General features: G+C 34.8%; 2 protein-coding genes across 4 annotated transcripts; one reads left to right on the forward strand and one right to left on the reverse strand.

The window, feature by feature from the left end:
* Positions 1-5489: 5489 nt before the first annotated feature.
* LOC122601287 (probable serine/threonine-protein kinase WNK10) lies at positions 5490-9951 on the forward strand. Of its 3 annotated transcripts, none has more exons than XM_043774057.1 (7): positions 5490-6032; positions 6493-6530; positions 6847-7074; positions 7160-7380; positions 7470-7618; positions 8120-8504; positions 9251-9951. In XM_043774057.1, the coding sequence occupies exons 1-7, from the start codon at positions 5901-5903 to the stop codon at positions 9778-9780; spliced, it is 1683 nt and encodes a 560-aa protein (XP_043629992.1). In that variant the 5' UTR covers positions 5490-5900; the 3' UTR covers positions 9781-9951. The 3 variants fall into 3 exon arrangements, with proteins under 3 accessions (XP_043629992.1, XP_043629988.1, XP_043629996.1); XM_043774053.1 differs by having other exon boundaries at positions 5491-6032; positions 7470-7627; XM_043774061.1 differs by lacking the exon at positions 6493-6530 and having other exon boundaries at positions 5921-6032; positions 7470-7627.
* Positions 9952-16152: 6201 nt separating this feature from the next.
* LOC122601321 (plant UBX domain-containing protein 10) lies at positions 16153-21153 on the reverse strand. Its single transcript, XM_043774091.1, has 4 exons — positions 20193-21153; positions 18350-18520; positions 17818-18021; positions 16153-16600 (listed from the first exon to the last, which is right to left on the reverse strand). The coding sequence occupies exons 1-4, from the start codon at positions 20961-20963 to the stop codon at positions 16370-16372; spliced, it is 1377 nt and encodes a 458-aa protein (XP_043630026.1). The 5' UTR covers positions 20964-21153; the 3' UTR covers positions 16153-16369.
* Between the last annotated feature and the right edge of the window lie 807 nt (positions 21154-21960).

Consider the following 21960-nt stretch of genomic DNA (forward strand, 5'->3'; position numbering starts at 1 on the left):
TGAGCTTTCTTGCATTTTTAAGCATGCCATATAGGCAATAACTAACAATTTTTGAAGTGAGATTTATATAATGTAGGGATTTGGATTTGTAAATTGCATATTTGGTCCCTTACAATTTTAGTTGCCCCATTCACTTTTTAGGAATCCCTTTAGCCCATTTAAACAGGAACCTCCAATTAATATCTGTATTAGGGGTGAGTATAGATCGGTTTGGTTCGGTTTTTGCCTAAAATCGAAACCAAAATCGATCCATTCGGTTTTTAGAAAACCAAAACCATTGGATTCGGTTTTTGTTCAGTTTCGGTTTCTCGGTTACCGTTTTTTTTGGTTTTTTTAATAAATTTTGTTTTTTAAGTTTTTTTTAAATATTATGTTATAAATTTAACTTTCAATTGTTAAGAAAAAAATATGATATAAAAATTCAAATACCGAGAAGCTTTTTATTAAGTAATTATATTTTTTAGGTGTTAAAATTTGTATAACTTTTATAAAACGAATTGTTTTTACTGCACGTTTTTATTAAAAATATACAATTTGTATAGATTTGTACAATAAAAAGATTAAATTATTAACATATTTATAAACTATAAGTAATAAATATAAATGTAATATGATATAAAAATAAAATAAATTAAAATATATTTAGTTTGGTTCGGTTCGGTTTTGATCGGTTTTTTGGCATATGAAACCGAAAACCGAACCGATCCGTTCGGTTTTTAGAAAACGAAAACCAAACCAATGGATTTCGTTCGGTTTTCGGTTTTTTCGGTTTGGTTTTGTCAGTTTTTTTCAGTTTTTGGTTTTCCGGTTCGGTTTTTGCTCACCCCTAATCTGTATCGTCCTAATGAATTTCTTGACACTCTTGACCGTGAAGACTTTATTTCTATCACCAATCCATCCCCATTTATCATTAGAAACGTTCACCTACAATTGTCAATCATACTACGCAAATCGTCAATCTAGGCTTCCGATCTCCCCACAAAATTTGTCACTTATCATATAATTATTTTTTTTGGATGCAGAGTAAAAAATTGGCAAATTGACAAGTTTCGACAAGTAGGTCAACCAATCAGACGTCGTCATGTGGCCGGTTGGTTTTCTTGCAAAAATTTTCCAATACAAGCCAAAACAAAGGGTGAAATAAGACAATTCTTGCAAATAGTTGTCAAAATGCCAATGCCAGAAAAATTAATAGGTTGCCAGAATTTAGAAAAGTAACAACTTTTTTTTTATAACCGTTAATACTTGGGCCCAGAAATTGAGGGTCGGGAATTCGGAAGTAGAAATGACCCATGACTGCCAACCCAAAGTTTTACCCCGCCAAGATACGTCCGGATTATCCGAGTCCCCTTTTTACAAATATTTTGTATCATCATCACCCATATAGTGTAACACCGGCAACCTAATTGTTCAACGATATGATCACCAACATAATACTACTTTTTCGGCCACATATTGTTCTAATGTAACAAAAGACGACAACACTACCACAAAAAAAAAATTCGACAACACTATCAAAAAGTTAACACTACCAAGCTAATCACAAACATGCAATTAACGACAATATTAAATATAAATATACATATAATCATAAGCATAACCCACAACGGCAGTTAACCAGAGAACCCAAAAAGGGATCGACGAAAAACTGAAGTAACCAAAAACCCCTAAAAGGGTCACCGGAAAACCGCAGGAACCAGAAACCCCAAAAAGAGGTATCCAGCCGAAGGAATGTTACCAAAAAACACAAAAAGGGGTCACCGGAAAACCGAAGGAATGTTACCAGAAACCCCAAAAAGAGGTAGCCGACCAACATGCAACAAAGACAACCAAAAACCTCAAAAAAAGAGGTCACCAGAAAAGCATGCAGCAACAGTAACAACAACCAGAAACCCCAAGAAAGGGGTCACCGGAAAAACAGCAACAACGATACAAGGGGGCGATGAAAAGTGTTGAATGCAACCTTGCCAAAAAAAGGGGTAGCCGTAAAGTTAATGTTTTGGCCAGCGATGAAAAGAAACTCCAAAAAGGGGTTTCAAATCTCACCGGAATAAGGGTGTTGTACGTTAGGAGCATCAACAAATCGTTTTTGGCATTGATTCCGGCAATACAAGCCAAGAAAACGATAGTATTTGCCTCAAAATAGACACCCCGCCCCCCCCAAAAAAAAAAAAAATTTAGGTTTCCGATGAGGAAGATTTTTCGCACAAGAACAAAAAAAATGGTCACATATCACGCTCTCAACGTTCACATGGATCGGTCTAGTTTGGCAGATATATATAACCGATGTAAAATGCTGACGCTTGCCAATGGATAGAGTACAATAAAACCAAGAACCGGTACAAGCCAATGGAAAAAACCGATAAAATGTGTCGGTTGCCCCATATATGTAAAACCCCGTCATCATATACATCCATCCATCCATACTCCCACTGGTTTTGTCACTCTGCTTGGTTCCTTTTACTATTAATCTATAAGCACCACCTCAATTCAATGTTTTTTTGAAAGGTGTGAATCATTTGCTCGTAACAGGGGATCTAGAACTCGAGACCTTCAACATGTAAAGCTGGTGCTCAACTACTGAGCTATAATGGGAAGTACGCCCCAATTTAATTAAATTCAACCTATAGATACTTACAAGGGAAATTTTCATATATGTCATATTTTAAAGACATAATTACATATATGTCAAAGCATGCGTTCAAAGCATTATATTTATGCATTAAAAACTTACATCTAAGACATATATGTAATTATGTCTTTAAAATGGGATATATATGAAATTTTCCCTACAAATTAATACAACTTCAATATGTAATCTAACGAATGAAAAAATCTTGGCGGGATGGATAGTTTTGGATTAAAAAATGAATGGAAAAGGTTTTTTTTTTTCTTTTTTTATCTATAGTCAATAAAATATCAGCTACTTTGGTAATGTAGCCTATTAATTACATTAAATTCACAAAAAGACTTATATACCCTTAAATTTCTCAATCTCTGAATTTACGGATGTTGTTGATCAAATTCTCCAATTTAAAATGAAGCATTTTTTTTTTATTTTTGATGAATTATATTTAGCCCAACCACTAAAATACAATATTAAATAATTGAAACCTTTTACTGTTAAAAGTTCAAAATACATATCCAAAAAACCAGCAACTTGGAGTGTGTTATGAAATTAATTAAATGATTGGATAGATAAATAATGTCTGTATGAATTAAGTTAATAAAATTGATTTTTGTTTATTAAAAAAACAAACACTTTTAATGATTTATTGGATTAAGTATTTTTGATTAAGTTATGATTTTCAAACAAACACCACCTTAGCAGCCTACATTACGGAGTAGCTAATATTTCCCCGATTGAATTTCAATTCGAAACCCAAATCCGAAATTGAGGATCCTGATGTCGTCGAAAGATGCCCTAGAAACCGTTACATTCGGGTATTTTTCTAATTTCCTTTGCTTTCTCTTATGATTATTATATAGGTGTTCCTTATCATTTAATGTTTATATAGGTTTTCTTTCTATAATTATGTATTAACAAATATAGAGGCGCTATAATTTTTGCCAAGTTGAACTGATTTTATGGTAATTATGGTGTATAAATATATTAAAAAGGGTAAACGAGGCTACTCAGAGAAATTTAGTGCCTTTGGTCCCCATTTAGACTAGTATAAATGAGAAAATGAGTATGTGACTTTATGTATCTAAGCTTAGGTATAGAACCGTACTAATTTTTTAATATTTATTGTATGATTAATAGATGATTGAGCCCCAATGTATTTATTTATTTTTTTTGTAAGGGAGAAGATGGTCACCGGGTTTCTTAGCTGTTTTGTGTTTTATTTCTTCAGTATAATGAAATGTTGGGGAGAGGAGCATTCAAGGCTGTGTATGATTTCTAGACTTCCAACCTTATTTTCCATCATTTAATTCTAGCTGTAGATATGTTCTTTTCTTTATTTTTTTTCCTGGTGTGGAGTATATCTTGTTGCGGTTTTACATATATTTTAGGGAGATGATTTGTGCGCCACACGAATTTACTCAGTACACCACACGGATCGTTAAATTAGTGTTGTGTTGTTGTGGTATCTGGTGTTGAAGTACCATGTATTCTCTCTTTCTCACTCTTTCTCAGATACACATATCATGTGAATTTTGTGGTTTTTTTCCTTTCAATCGCTTTTCTCCAACAATGGAAGACGGTGATGCAGTTGTATCCGGCAACGGTGGTGCGGTTGTCTCCGGCAACGGTGGTGTGGTGGTATGGCCGTCTCTGTGTTTGCAACATAGTAATGGTCTCGATATCTTCTAGTTAGTATTGGACTGTTGGTTACGAAGAATCAGATGTGAAAAAGAGGCATGTTTTCATCTGAGCAAATTTGATGTTGTTCAGATGTTAGTGCCTCTGGATCTGAAGAAAAAACAAACGGCTCCAAATCTCAAAACATCTGAGCGAATCTGAGCTAAGAGGTTACTCAGAGTTTTTTGAGAAAAACAAACGAACCCTTTGTTTTTTTAATAGTTTATTTTCTCAATTAATATATTGAAAATTTTCACTCAACATTTTGTTTTTCCTTCGTTTTTGATTTTTGGATTTCTTGCACAAATTAAATGCACGTATTCTATATTGCAAACTTGTTAACGCGTTTTTTGGTTTTCTCGCACAAACATTTTTGGTTTTTTCTTTCAAGTATATTTTTTGTTTTCTCATACGTTATTCCCTTTTACACTTTCAAATAAGTTCAACACAACTACATTTCTATAAGAAAATCATATTAACATAACAATCGAAGCCCTAAAAAGCATGGCACAAACCTCAATAGTCAAATATAAAAAAACATCATTTTTGATTGGGAAGTGATATATTTACAACAATTTTTGCCATTCACAACAAATACATTATGCTGCACAGAATACAACTGTATAAAGCAAACATTATTGTGGATGACCTAATAAGAAAATATTAGGTTAAGTTTATAAGTCTAGGGACGTTATTTGAAAATTAGTTTTTTAGTAATTAACTCATACATTCGCTAATGGGTTAAAATCCCAACGACATTCCGAAGTCCTGTAATGATGTTTGAATCCTGGGAAATTAAGGTTCGAATATCAGTAGGCGAGGTTTTACCCTCAATTTAACATTCTGTAGCGGTTAAATTGATGGGTTTTTCCTCCTCTATGGTCTTTAATCACTAGTCACCGACTCTCTGTATAAATATAACGGCTAGCCGTCTCGTCACATGAAAAAAAAAAATTAAAAAAAAATTTAAAAATGAAACTCATACATTCCCATAGATTCTGGAATTTTAAATGTATACACGCATCATCATTCAGTTACGGGTAGTGGTTGGATAAAGTATAAACACATTCCCACCGGCTTTCTCGCTCTTTTAGGGTTCCTTTTCTTATTCTTTTTTATTTTTTTATAAATATATATATATATAGCAACAACAACCCCCAATTCAATTCTATTCAATTCAACCTTTACACACACAAAAAAAAAAAACAATTTCGATCAGGATTCCTGCAATTCTAAGGGGTTTTCACACATCTATCAAAACCAAATTTATAACTACATATATATAAACGAATGAAGAAATCTTGGCGGGATGGATAGTTTTGGTTTCAGAAAGGAAGACTCAATTTCTAAAAGAATTCATAATTCTGCATATATTAAAAACAAGAAAAAATTATTGCAGATGAATAGTATGATGAAAAGAATTCGATCATTGGATTCTTTTTCTGTTGCGTGTGAAGCTTTTTCTGAAAACCGCCTTCTCTAGGCCTGCCTTTTTGTTCGATCCAGATCTTGAGCTATTCTTTGCCCTTTTCTTCTTTTTTTTTTGTTTTTTCATCTGTCGTCAATATATATATATACATTTCTTTTGATAATAATGGGTTCTGAAGTTTTATTTTTGGCCCCTGCCAATGATTTGGTTGAGAAATTGAATTTTAATTCCAAACCCAAACCCGAAATTGAGGATCCTGATGTTGTCGAAAGATGCCCTAGAAACCGTTACATTCGGGTATCTTTTCTGATTTCCATTGCTTTCTCTTATTATTATTATTATTATTATTATTATTATTATTATTGTGTATGGCAAAAATAAGTTGTGTAGGGATCACTTCCCATATATTATATCTGTTCTTTATCATCTAATGTTTATATAGGTTTTTTGTATATATAATTCTGTATTAACTGTTTTAATCGTCGTTATGCTGTATATATATATAGGGTAAAGTGAGTATATATTGCTGTATATATTGTTGAAATAAGAAATAAACGATGTATTTAAACGGTGTAAACGGAGAGGGATCCCTGTTCAGGCTACTCAGGATAATTTTGTGCCTTTAGTCCCCGTGTAGATTAGTATATATGTAATATATATATATATACATAGTTCTTGGGTTAGTTTTTTTTTCCGGCTTTTTAAGTGAGAAGATGGTTATCGGGTTTCTTAGCTGTTTTGTGTTTTCTTTCTTCAGTATAATGAAATGCTGGGGAGAGGAGCATTCAAGACTGTGTATGATTTCTAGACTTCCAACCTTATTTTCCATCATTTAATTCTAGCTGTAGATTTGTTTTTTTGTTTTATGATGTGGAGTTCATCTTGTTGCGGTTTTTACATATATTTAAGGGAGGTGATTGTGCGCCACACGAATTTACTCGGTACACCACACGGATAGTTAAATTAGTGGTGTGTTGTGATATCTGGTGTTGAAGTTCAAGTACCCTGTGGTGTTTTGGAGTAAAATGTTATGGTGTATAAGTTGCCTCCCTCTGCATAATGATGCTTACTTTGTGTTTTTTTGTTGTTTTGTTTTTTGGGGTATCGGCAGATACAAGGGGTTTGATGAAGTTGAAGGAATTGAAATCGCATGGAACCAAGTGATGTTAGATGATGTTATGCAATCTCCAGAACATTTCGAAAGAGTTAAGTCTGAGGTTCACCTTTTGAAGTCTCTGAAGCATGAGAACATTATTAAATCGTATGGGTCTTGGGTGGACGAAGAGAAGAAAACTTTCAACATGATTACTGAATTGTTCACGTCAGGGAGTTTGAGGCAGTAAGTTGTTTTTTCTTTTTTCTTCATTTTTTGTTTATTATTATTGCTGAATTATGTTTTAAACTATCTGTTAATTTTCATATAGATACCGCAAGAAACATAAGAATGTTGATTTGAAGGCTATAAAAAATTGGGCCAGACAGATCCTTCAAGGCTTGGTTTATCTCCACAGTCGTGAACCGCCAGTTATTCACAGAGATCTAAAGTGTGATAACGTCTTTGTCAATGGAAATCATGGGGAAGTAAAAATTGGAGATCTAGGGTTAGCAACTCTGAAGATACGCCCCGCTGCCAAAAGTTTAATCGGTAGTTTATTTATTTTCATTCGAAATTGTCGTGTCTTGGATTAGTTAATTTCTTATTACTTGTTGTAATCGGTATATTGTTAAATGCAGGAACACCGGAGTTTATGGCTCCAGAACTTTATGAAGAGGAATATAATGAACTTGTCGACATATATTCCTTTGGAATGAGCATATTAGAGCTGATTACTTGTGAATATCCTTACAGTGAATGCAGAAACCAAGCACAAATATATAAGAAGGTTACTTCAGTAAGATCCCCTACCATTATCTATCATTCTATTTTCTACTAACCAACTGTGGGTGTGTATGTATTTACGTTTTGGAACCCATTATCAGTTAATGTGACTTTGAGTGGCAATAATCACAGTTAGTAAATAGATTATGCTACTAAACTATCAGTTTTATACCAGCTACAACAGCACTGATTTGGGCAAATATAAAATACCGATTTACTTCTTTATTTAACCTAATTTGAGGGATTATATCTTGTAAAATTTTCATTGCCCCTTTTGCTCATTTTACCTGTCAAAAAATAGAATTTGTCGCACATCTAACATCTGAGTATCTGCGAATTATCACTTCACATGGTAATGGCTGATATAATATATTTAACTATCATTTTACTACAGTTGAATGTTGATTACCTGATTTTCATTCAATATTCCAAAAGAAACTTCTTAGCACCCCCTAATTGCTCTATACCACTGTAGATGTGTTACCTTGGTCTTCCTTTGTTGCAGGGTATAAAGCCAGCTGGTCTTTTAAAAGTTAAAGACCCACAAGTCAAGGAGTTTATAGAGAAGTGTTTGGTCCCGGTGTCTCAACGGTTGCCTGCTAAAGAGCTACTGAAAGATCCGTTTCTTTCCTCAGAAACTAGAATGCAGCATGTACATGAGGCAGTCAATGTCAACATAGTCAAGGTTCCAAATCCCATCTTATGTCCCATGGACATTGACCATGGTGACAATAAGGTGTCATCTGGTAGCTCATCTGTGAAAAGCAATGCTGGTAGCCCACGCTATTCGTCAGTAGAACTTCAGTTTGTTGATGAGAGTATCGATCTCCGATTGAAAGGCAGGATGAATGAAGATAACTCTTTCACGTTTGCATTGAGAATTGATAATGGTAAGAACCATTTTGTCTATGTAACACCAGATTTGGAAAAATGGATGGTCTGGGTTAGTGGTCAAAACAGGGATATCTGTTGCTATCAGACGAAATGGGTTGGGTTTGGGCTGTGTTGATCCAAACTTCTAATTGTTGTCAGATACATGAATTTTATATTTATTGTTAATAATCATCTTTTTTTTAAACAGGCAATAGTATGTCCATTGTCCAATAGTTGTACAACCTGTTTTTTTCTTTTATATGATGCTATGTTCTTGAGTTTTTTTAAGAGATGAAAAGAAAAGAATCTAAATGATTTTAAAACAATTTGTGTTCTTGAGTTTTTTTAAGGATGGAAGAGAAATGAAAGGATAGGAAGTGGAGGATAATCTAGTTGATTTTGCTCCCTAAATCTTCCTCCAACTTTTGGGATGATTTGAAACGATTCAATATCTTCTCATCTAATCACTTCTTTTCTTTTCTTTTAATAAGGAACTCAAGAACATAGCATGAAAGTTTAGCCTTTTGAATTAAAAAATTTAGCTGCCTTTATGCATTAAGTATACACCTTGTACTATTCCGCCTGCTTCCATTTAGCCGGCTGTTTTTTTACTTTTGCTCCCTTTTAACACATTAGAGAAAACATGACTCGAATCAAGCAAAAGTAAATGGGTTGAAATGAGCACATTTATGCAAAAACTTTATTTATTGTTTCATTTTCTTTTGTTTTTCATGTTCCAACTCTGTTGTTTATTGTGGAATAGGTATTGCGAAGAATGTCCACTTCCCATTTTATCTGGATGTTGATACTGCACATACAATAGCTCAAGAGATGGTTGAACAACTTGACATAGAGTATGGAAATGTTGCTGTCATAGCAAAGCTGATTGATGATCTAATTCTGAAGTTTGTACCAACTTGGAAACCCTCTAGCTCCAGTGGAAGAATGAGTTCCCCTGAAGGTTCTGTAATCATTCAAAATGGTCAAGAAATTGAATGTGATCCTATAAAGGTTTCTGAACAAGAAGATTACGATTACAAAGGGTCAGGTAATTCATCGTTCACATATTCAAGTGATTGGATGAAGAGCTCGGGTGGGTTTTCTACTGATTCTTACAACAAAAATACGTCGGATGATTTTTGGATTAATGTGTGTGAAGATTTGAAGATAGAGATTAATGCAATTGAAGCTCAGTATCATGAACGGTATAGTGAATTACAGAAGTATAGAGAAGGTGCAATAGAAGATGCAAAGAGGAGATGGGCCTCAAAGAAGAAGGTGCCGGTTTTTTGAGTTTAGTGTAAAGCCTGACCAGTGAGACTTGCCCAAGTTTTTTGTTTTTGAAGTGTTGTTTTGGTGAGGCGTTTTAGTTTTTGTTGCCTTTTGAATTTGGGTGGTTGTTTAAGAATTTGTGAATGCTGACTTCTTTTTTTCTTGAACAGCAAATTGGTTACTTTCATTGCAGAGTTCTTTTGTTTGTTTCGCATTTGATTCAATGCTAGGTTGTGTTTTGCGATCAGTGTTCAGGGCTTTTTCTTTTTGAAGTGTGGTTCTTTAGAATCTTTTACGGTGCTGCTTAGGCCTTTTACCTAAAATATCACTCTTGTTGTTTCAAGTTGTGATTAATAATCGGTTTGGCCCAGTCCATTTAGAATAGGTCTAATCTGTCTTATTCTATTTGGTATGTCATTGCCTAGTTTGTGTTATACTGTCATCAAATCGGTTGGTCAAATATTGATTGGGTACCTGGATACAGAAACAATTTAAATGAAGGGCACACATGAGACATGTGTATGACTAATCAAGAGCCTGTAGCGTACTATTTGTGATAGCGAGTTAAATATGATTACAAAGACATTGACGTGGTAGCAGATTGCTCAATGACCTGATCATATAGGTTTGTAAGAACTTGAAAACTCTGCCTGGCGTATCTTATTCAGTGGAGGACTCAGTTCATCTGAGCGTTCTATAATCGTTCACAATGGTTAAAGTTGCAAGTGGACCACAAAGGTCTCTAGAACCAGAAAGTTACAATTCAATCATTTATGTAGCCGGGTGATGGGATGAAGATGGTGAGAGATTTGTGTGATGATTAAAATGAAGAGCTTTGATGCAATTGATTCTTGGTATATTCAGTAAATTCCAGAAAGTAGAGAAGCGATACTTGAAAATGCAAAGAGAAACGGGATGCCAGATTTATATATTTGGTGTGGAAACTAGCAAGGTTTTCCTCAAAATTCTCCGTTGACACTTTGTTTTGCTAGCCGCGGTTTGTTAACGTCTTGTTTGTTGCGTTATTCTTTCCTATTTAAACAGTTCTCTTAAAACTTGTGAATGCAGAGCTTGTGTGATTGATTCATCCGAAGCTCACTGAACATCTTTCTTTGTGTATGTATCACGCGCGCCTTCTCATTTTCTGACAAACTTCCAAGCCATTCTCTGAGAAAGGGATCAGGAGCAAGAACCAAGACGACTTGTATGCAATACGAATACCCCATAAACTATGTCCGATCAATCCAACAACACTATCCTTGTTATTTTTTCCCCTTAATGTGCATCAATCTTTCTCCAAATGCTTTTAAATATCAACACATACAAAGACCATTCCTACTCTATGGTCCGATGTTCTTCCATTTCTATGATGGATAAACCAGATTAACTTATATGGTTAAGTTATTTCTAAGAACCCCTTGCCTTTTTTGGTTGGGGCGGTTGATCACCATCTCCATTAAATACTTGATAAATCAATATGGTCAAGTTTATCTATTGTTTTTTACAGAATACAAAAATGGGACTAGGAAGATAATGGTGAAAAAGCAATTTGGATTTGAGTTTGAATTTGACAAGACATGACAGCAACTCAAGGTCTTTTTCTGTAGTCATTGTAATCAATTGGTATTCTGGTTTCAAAAATGATACAGGAATCTGTTAATTTTGAGAGGACACGGAATGCTTCTGGCACCACGAAATTGAAAACACTGTCAGATTTCTTTCTTTCTCAAAAGGTTTTGTTGTTAACGTTAATTCCACATTAGTAGAATGATAAATTTTTCCTCACATCCAAGCAATTACTTTGATCTAGAAGTTTCAACTTATTTTACAACTAAAATTTAAAAGTAATATGTGATCCAGACTTTGGCCAAAAACTAGCACTTCATTTTATTTGACAAAATTGAGCAAAGAAATCATTAAGGATAATCAAAGCAACATTACTTTGTAAAACATATATAGATATGGTCAGAAGTAATTAACGGTTACTGGTAAAAGTTGATTAATATCATTCAATCAGCTGGTTCTAGCGAGGAAATAAAAGTTCATCTCTGAACAAAACTAATCTGAAGTTCATCTGATCGAGAATACGTACACATGATTCACCACACCCTTATCAGCGATCCCTTATGCTTGTTTAAAATCTGCATCATTGCTTCACTATATGTAGCCTCCACTTTATTTGCATCAAAATCATCATCATTATTATTGGTAATAATCCTATCAATGACGACATCACGGTTATCATCCTCCCTCATCGTCAAAATCAGAGTTACCCCCTTCATCACATAACCTGAAACAGGCAATTCCAACAAAGGAACGTGACACCAACTATCGCAAATAGAAACTCCGGTATCAAACATCTCATGCAGATATTCATATGGATAATATGGCTTCTGCATCCTCCTCATCAGCTCAGTAAGTTTTTCACCACCAAGAGAAAGCGTCTCCCCTTTATCAGAATGCGTAACACAAACCTTTTCCAACAAATTTAATAACACCCAAGTCATAACTACGCAATCCAAATGACAACCACATGCGAATCCAAGTTTCTTAAAGCGATCATCGCCATTTCCTGTATATAACAAGAGTCCATTATTATCGTAAATTGAATCCGGAGACAGAAATACAAATGAATCGAATTTGTTGTTTTTTCTGTAGTTAACTTTCCACTTGAACAACAAAGTAGTAGAATAATTATCATCAAAACCTTTAACGCAGGAAGGAAGTTGGATGCATAGGTCCTGGAGTTTACTAAAACTATGCATAGACATACATGCAGAGAGAAAGGACTTGATTTTAAAAGGATCAATAATATCTTCATAACCGGGGGCCAAATTACAGTTGGGGAGGAGGAACTTAATATCAACGACGACCAGAACGGCTTCTTAAATTTCCGGCAGGAGAAGGAAACAGTGTCGACATTGTTACTTACAATCCTATTGAAACGCACAGGCTTTTCAAATCTTTGACTTTACTTAAAATTTCGACTAGGATTTCGTGAAGAAAAATCATCAGTTGGATTCAAGATTATCTGATGATCCATGATAGATAGACGCATGATGCATCTTCAGATCGATCATTAATTAATTAGGGAACCCTTGGATCAATTTGTTAAAGATATATCTATCTATATATATAAATATTAAAACACTAGCTTTTTAAAACCCTCTTTAATTTAAAACTATTTTTAAAATTTGCCACCTAGGATTTTATCCTATGTGTCATCTCTATAATTTTCCACAATATTTATTTATATATATTGGTATGTAAAATATAAAATTATGAAATTAATAAAATTGATTTTGTTTCCTAAAAACCAACATTAGTTTCATATATAGATTACATAATTGTGTCGACACATCACACCATTGTCATATTTTTTTTTAAAAGTTAGTTTTTGATTTCATCTTCAAATTCTTTTCGACTTTTAATATGAAAAGTAATTAGGTTGTTAAATTTTATGTGCTTTATACATCATTATATGTCTCAAAAAATTTATATGCTTTAATGTGTTATAATATATTAGTTCATGTTCATTTTTATTCTTTTTACGTAGGTTATTTTAAATAGCTGCACATCGTGCGGGTAAAAAACCTAATATTCCTATATATATATATATATAGATATGGATGTGATGAATATGAATGGATACATCCCACTTTTTATATTGATACAAACATGTGAAAAGTGGCGAAACGTATCCCTATGATATCACACCTGTTGCAATTTTGGTCCAAAACTAACGTGTCGTTAGAATTCAGCCGTTAATGCCCCCATGTGCGTCTCACGTGCGGAGTAGTTGAGCTATTTACACCCTTTCATGACCATCCATATACATGCTAGAAACAACCCCCAAATTCACTTCAATCGAGATTTCTTCCCAAAACATTTCTCTCTTTGAATAACTCTGACCGGCCACCACCTCTGCCGCCAAAGTAGTATTTGATTCTGCCACAGACCACCTCTACGCTGCTACATGAGCACTGGACCACCTCCTCTTTCTCCTTTCTTTTCTATATCATATAATATATATATATATACATATACAAATTAAAAGTGATATCAAATCAACAATCATAGTGATTCCAAATCTTTTTTATTTATTTAATCATTACTTCAATCTAAACCCACCTTAGATCTGGGTTTTCGTTGTACCAGAGGGATGTGGCAAATGGTGGTGACGATCGGTGGTGGTTTCCCAGAGTTGTAACAGTAAAAAAAAACCAAAAAAGGGAGATGAGACGGATGCCCCTTTATCTGACAGAGGAGTGATGCTTACATCGAATATGGTAGGTACCCATTTGTGTGGTGAGAGACCGCTGGATATCGGAAATAATCACAGTGGCCGAAAAATGCGAAAATTCACTTGATAAAGTCTTTTGCATAATCACCGATCACGACTGTCAGAAAAGATATATAGATTTGGTAATTTTCACACAAAAAGATTAGATAATTTTTTTTTCTATTTACTTGGATATCCTTTTTGGGTGAAAGTAATTGCTTGTAATAATGTATGTGTTGTTTTTGGATTTGATTGTGAAAGTAATTGGCTGTAATCATCGATGTGTTCTGTTTGGTTATGGATAAAGACATAATTTATGTATATATATATATATATACACATTTGCGATGGAAAAACCCGATTGAAGTGAATTTTGGGGTGGTTACTGGTATATATATGGGTGGGTGGGTGTAAATGACTCAATTACCCCGCACGTGAGACGCACATGAGGGCATTAACAGCTGAATTTTAACGGCACGTTACTTTTGGACCAACATTGCAACAGATGTGATATCATAGGGATACGTTTCGTCACTTTTCACATGTTTGTATCAAAGTTGCAAATGGTGTGATAATACAGGGACCAAAAATGCAATTAGTTCAAATATATATATATATATATTTAGTAACTTTTTTGAGAAGATTTCTCAGCAAGAAAAAAATAAAATTTGAAGTTAAAGTGAATATAGACAAACTAGGTATATATACATGGCCGGCCATCGATCGATCCTCTACTCAACATGATCACCGGGCCTCTGCAACATCTCGATCTTTGATAGCTTCATTATATATTTTCTTCTCTTCATCATCTTCTTCCGGTACTTGATTACCGTACTCGTCTTCTTCATCCAGCCTTAATTTCATGAAACCATCATCATCATCAATCACTCCTTCCAAAATCAATGTTACTCGTCGTATATTTTCTCCTTCCAAAAGCAAAGTCAACATACTCAAAATTAAACCACCCCTCCGCCACATCTCTTTGATAGCTTCGTTATGTATTTTCTCCTCTTCATCTTCCACACGATCATAATCATACTCGTCGTGTCCATACAAAACCATAGTTACCCGGCCCTTTCATGACATATATACCCAGAAACCGGCAGTTTTAACGACTGGGCATGACAATACACAGCATGGTCTTCTACAATATCCCTCCCGACATCATCTTCACGTTCCAAATTATTTCTCCTCAACTGGGGAATATTAAATTTCGGCAGTAATTCTACCCCTGTTAGCCGAGTCGTTAATCAATACCAACTGCAGCAACGGATTGTATGTACTTATCATCTTTAAGGTGCCTCCACACCACCTCAAATTAAGTAATCAACCGAGGATTCCAATAGATTCTTCCCAAGCTCGCATTTATCTTCTGTTTGTGATAAACGATCGTAATAGTCTTCCACCCCATCATCATTTTCATGATGAGAATCGGATCCTTCATTCAGATCATCGGGCGACAGAAAGACAAACGAGTTGTATCTACTACCAAATGTCCTCTTCCACTTGTACTCATACCGCCCATCAAAATCAGGTGGAAGTACGATACGCAGAACCTTCAACGAAGTAAACTTCCGGAGGGACTTCCATCATCGCTTACTTAAAGTTATGATGACTTAGATAGTTATCAGGATCAGACTATGGTATCTGCTTTCAAATCTACTACTTTCTTTATGATGTGGGTTACAATATCAAAAGGTAAATAAGTAATAATGTTCCGAGGCCAACGATGATGATGGTGATTCCTCCTTCATCTTCTCCATTTTCAGATTTGATCTTAATTAATACTTCAACAAGGAAAAAAGAAAAAGCTAGTGAGGGTAAATAAATTTATATAACTGGCTCGATTTCCTATTTTATATTTATAGAGATAAAGAACGAACATATAGAATCGTATATGTACGTTTCAGTAATTGTGGATTGGGGTAAATTAAGAATGAGTACGAAATTTAAGCTAATTATCATGATCCCCCGAATCAGAAGGAAACAATGTACGTAGGAAATAAAATTTCAATCTTTATAAACTAGCCAAAGATACATGTGTTACAGTCTTACAGACCGATTTGTGAAAAACTTGAATACTAAAATTAAAATACAAGTGGTCACCATTCTGCTTGTCAAATAATTTATTTCAGGTCAATAAATTTAGTCTAAAATTAATCTGCATGATACATGGATGTAAAGATAAATATATATGACATATCGGAAGGACGACATTCTAAACACGGAATCAGTCATCATTCATTAAGGGATAGATGGAAGACCTGATTTCACAAAACAAAATAAAAATAAAATCCTATACCACAAAACTAAACTCGGCTGTTTCTCTCATGATTTCATCTCCACAAAAAGACTGGCTTGAGGATGTAGTCCAACTTCTTTTAGCGTCAAAGAGAGTTTGTCTTGACCATAGAGTACACGAGGGAAATTGGTGACAAGAGTGTAACTTTCCATTTCTAAGCATCCTGATGAATCAACAAAGTCATATAAAGATTGTATTGTTGAGCTACAATGGAACCTTCTTCCTTTTCGTTCTCCATTTGGCAACCTCACCAATACCTACACCATCCAACAATAAGAAATCACATGTAAAAACACCAAGTCGAATACCCTATTACTACTGAAACTGGTTGGTTCATGTAATGTTTTATTTCTAAATAGTCAAGTGGGTAAAAAGAGGGAGAGGTGACACTTGCACCACCTATGTAGTCCACACATCATTATCTCAGATGTTGTACATGTATTATTTGGATAATTTAGGTGGTGCAAGTATCAACTCCCACAAAAGATAGCTAAAAAGGGAAGGTCGAATGAGTGTATGCAGATGTTATCTATATCTATACCCTCCCCTTTTTAACTCTCTACCTTTAAAATACCCAAAATACCCTTAAATTTCAACACATTCCTAACTCATACACCAAATCTACCGAATATATCCCTAAAATCTTTTACACTCATATTTATCAAAACTATCAATCTCCTTTATTAATTAATTTAAATATTTCCACCTAATATCTCTATAATATTCTTAATAAAGTTATTTACAAAAGATACATTCCTTAACCATAAAATAACTACATTACCATTTACGTCAATTACTTTTAAATTAATAACCACATTATTACCACCACCGCCACTAGCACCACCCGTTACCGCCACCGCCGGCGCATTGCGCGGGTACCCATCTTGTAAAACAAAATTCATGTTCCAACTGTCATTATTTTCTGATGGTTTTAGTTCCAACATACCTTAACAATTTTAGAAGGGAAGACTCGTTCTTATGTACAAAGTAAGAAAAGAGGGAGATATGAACCCAACTTTTTTTTCCAGAAGGCAAATATAAACAGAATTTACTACAAAATGACTTTAACAGCTTTAAAGACTGTTAATCACCAAGGAGTCTTTTTGTTAAGCTATTGCTGTCTGTTCTTGGTTTTTGAAAGCATAATGAGTTGTATTTGGGTTGTGTTGTATCTCAAACCGGGAAGCGGAAGCCAAAACTTAGCCAAACTGGATCAGATAGGTTACACCAATGTTTATGGCTTTAAAGAGGAACAGATCAACGGGGTTGAATGTTGACAATGTCTATGTTAAGGAATACAGTTCCACTCAAAGACAAATTCTCAAACTCAGTGAAGCTGCTACCATTCATCAGAGTTGTATACTTCTCATGAGAAGATACAGACATACTACTAGTAATCTGAAATACAATTCTTAGAACCTAGCATGCACATTTATTAGTATGAAAGGAAGCACAGTCAATATGTATGAGATACCTGAGTAACATCAGGACCCTTTTCGGGTTCTGGGCCCAAAGACAAGGATTTTTCCTCTCGCAGTTTGGTTAATGTGGCTTCTCTTTCAGCAGCTTCATGGGCTGCTCTTTCACGAGCCTCCTCTTCTTCCTTCTTTTTCCTCTCTGCTTCAGCAGCTTCTCTTTCCAGTCTTTCTTCCTCTTCCTTCCTCTGGCGTTCCCTTGCCTGGTTTGAAATGAACAAGTTAGGCAACTAAAGTATATACCATTAAACTTAGTAGTGGTAGGTTAAAAATTAGAGATAGCAAGATAGGAAGGTTGGGTAACTGATCAAAACAATTTTCGAGTCAAACACTCTGTCCTGATACTATGGTTACACAATATATATACTTTTCAATAATAACATTCAAAATACACTTTAGTTACCGTTTTCCCTCACCAGTTTCATAACTGTACACGTCAAACCTACCAAAACTGCCACCTCTAATCTAAATATTCATAAATCGGGTCCTTGTAATTAAATAAAAATTCAACTGAAGTAAATCAGCACGTACTTGATCAGCTTCGAGTGCAGCTTGATATGCTGCATCTTGCTCCTCCCTCAATCGCATGTTGTTTATACGTTCCTCAGCATCAAGTCTGGCTGTTACAAGGACCGGGCCACTTTCTTCAAGAACCCTCTGCAATATTGTAAGCATTTCTTCTGGTGATTTAGGTCCTTCCACCTATGACAGATACAAAAAATGATATACGCTGCTACCTCACAAAACTTCATAAAAACATTCTCAGGGTTTAAAATTGATTCAGTGTTTGACTAGGTCCACACATAACATGCATACAAAGTAAGAACTAAGAATATGTCTACCTATCATTAATCAAGAGATTTAATCTGATGGAATCTAGATTATTGAATTACAATACAAGCTGACAAAATAGACAATCTAAGAATCTAAAAGTTTTGTCTTATGAATGGTATACACAAGCTAGTCAAGTAGTCAACACACAATACAAGCAGATATCCACATTACACCTTTATCCACTTGGGGTTGTCTGGATGTGTGATATGAAAACGCTTACATGATATTGAATAATATATTGCCGTTCAAAAAACATGACATTGAATAATAAGAACAAAATAATCAACTGCTATAAAACAGGTTTCTAATATGGGGACACTTTACATATATCCCCAACTTAAATTGCATACATCACCAAAGCATGCTTCAAGCCTTCAAAGAGTATTGTATTAGTGCACCAAACTCACACTTTTAGAGAAAAATGTACTCACGCAACTAAGGTTGGGGATTAACGAAATCCTCCCTTATATATTGTTCTGGTTTCAGTTTGAAGTCATAATCAATTGTTTCAGTATTAGACAAATTCTGATTATTTAGGTGAAGAACAGGTTAAATACTAAAATGACCAAAAATGACATAATTGTTTTATAATGAGAAAAGTCTTGTACAATGGAAGTGAAATGCCTCCAAATTAAGTTAAAAATAAAGGTACACAGTAACACAGATAATATTATTTTACCCTTTCATAAGTAAGTCTGTTGCTATGTAGGAAACAAATAACCAGAAGCAGATTTCACTTTATATAAACATTATATACTGATTTGGTTCAGATTCAAAGAGAAATCCAAAACCACCATGGGGTCTGATGTACCTAGTAGTACTCATAAGTTATAAACAATATCGATATTGCCTCAACAATGCAGTAAATCACATTAACTTTTACACCAAAAGCCCATGCCAAAGGTTTTTAAAGATAAAAACTTGGGTGAACACCTATGATGATGTTCTAACCAGAAAACAACTTCCATGTACAAAAAAAGTGAAAAACTACTGTACAAGTGCATCGTTATGAGCGATCCCAGGTTTCCAGCAAAAAGTTAACGTCAAACCTATTTCATAACATCGATGACCATTAAAATTATTACTACCAGCCATCACATCTTAGAGCTTCGTTACTCAAAGCTGTTTCTATCACTATATGAGTGCAACCTCAAATAAGTATAACTACCATTTTAAGCAAAAATAAGACATGTACAATCAAAGGGCCTTTGGTCAACAACTCTGCATGATGACCCGTCAACCAAGAGGTTGTGGGTTCTAGGTCGGTGGGTGGACAAATTGTACATGTGTGGATGTATTTACATATTCATCTTTCTGTAAATAACATATGTAGAGCAGCAGTTCCTACATCTAGAAAACCAAGAAACATGATAAAATTTTGCCTAAATGTTTTTCAATAACTCCTAATCTGATAAAACATGGTAAAATTTAATCTCTAAACCCACTAAGCAACTCAAACTGGTCAGTCTATCATGTCAGCTAAGTGTGCACCCGTAAATGTAATATATAAATATATATATATACACACACAAATATATACCTGCTGGAGCAAAGCAATTCTTTGATTAGTAGCAGCCATAACAACGGCACAAAACGGAAATCTAGAAGCTTTCAAACTATTACTCATCTTAAACCCTTCACTGGACCTGATACTCCCACCCCAAGCAACAAAATTCTCATCAACAAAGTCACACAAAACATCATCACACAAACTCCCTTCACAAAACACAGGCGTATCCGGATGATCAGGCGAATGCAAGTACACAAACAGCAACTTAAATTCCCTTCTCGACCGCTGTAACGCGTCCATAAACCCTTCATTCACAAAACTCGGATGCCTCTCCCCATACTCACTCTCAAACTCATTCACAAACTCCATCGCCTCCGCCGCGGCCGACGACACCGAAACCAACGGCGACGACGTCGACGCTCCGTTAGAGTTAGTTAATCCAATCATACTTAACGAATACGATAACACACCGCCAACTATCCATAAACCTAGACCTACGGCACCGGAAACTAACCCTAGGCTAGCGGAAACAATAGAAATAGGTAAAGTAATGAGTTTCCAAGCTAAACCTGGTGGAGCGGCACCGTCGGTGGTGATTAAACCTGATTGCTGATCGAAAGTATCGATGGCGGTGGTTTGGGCGGTGGGAATGTAATCGGAATCTGAAGAAGTAGAAGTAATGGTTGAAATAGCTTCATCAAGATTCCAGTTATGAGCGGAGAGGATTTCGGTGCATAAATCGGTGTCTTCCAGACCAGTTATTGCTTGGAATTGAGATAACTTATCGGTTGTGGAGCTCATGTTTTCTCTATATATATGTATATATCTGTATGTATCTATCTATTCGATTGATTGATTGATTGATTAAAATTGTTAGGGTTTGAGGGAAGTGAAGTTATGGGGAAAAAAGGGGATAGATATGTGTGAATGTTTCAATGGAAAACTACCTGTTCTCGCCCCAAGCCGACGGGGTTTTTGATACGGATATTTCTATCTATCTATTATTATCTAGATATAAAATAGATTGTAGGGGAAATAAAACAACTACTGTATTATATAAATAGTTTTTCGTTATAATAAGCCGGAAATTGTAATATTAATATGTATAAAAAATCAGTATTTAAAATTACCATTTTAACCTTAATAAACATTAATTTTTAGTTTCTAGTACCTAAAGCATTTGTAATGACATTGCTACCACACCAAGACGGTAGTGACACATCATCACCACACCATTACCACACTATAACCACACCACTTTAATAACATAACCTCTAAAGTTATATCTTACAATACCCCAATAACCAATAAAAAATACATATATAAAAATTAAAAAAACACCTATATCAAATCACACCATATATATCCCAAGGTGGATACAGCCACCTTGTTCACCCCACCGCCACACCATCCACCTAATGATTAACACTATCACATGGCCTTCCACCTTGTCTACACAACCATCATTATACACCCTCGAAGTTAGAAAGTTAAACGGTTGTCATTTGTCTACTAAAACATTAGTACTAGATTTTTGATGTTTTTAATATGAGTCGTTAATTCAAATTTTGTAAGTTACGTCTTTCAAAAGTAGTGGAGAACTGGAATCGCTGAGTTTGACAAAACAGTGGCGAAACACATGTCAACTTTGTCAAGATGAGAAAACTAAAGCCCCTAAACTTATATATTTGGGATGACATAGATACCATATAATGTATCGAAACCTTCTTCGATTTGGATGAGAAGTCTTTGACTTTGGGAGTGTTTGAGACTTTGAGCGGTCTTACTTTTCCTTAAT

The sequence above is a fragment of the Erigeron canadensis genome, chromosome 1 (genome assembly GCF_010389155.1).
Source record: "Erigeron canadensis isolate Cc75 chromosome 1, C_canadensis_v1, whole genome shotgun sequence".
NCBI classification, from domain to species: Eukaryota; Viridiplantae; Streptophyta; class Magnoliopsida; order Asterales; family Asteraceae; genus Erigeron; species Erigeron canadensis.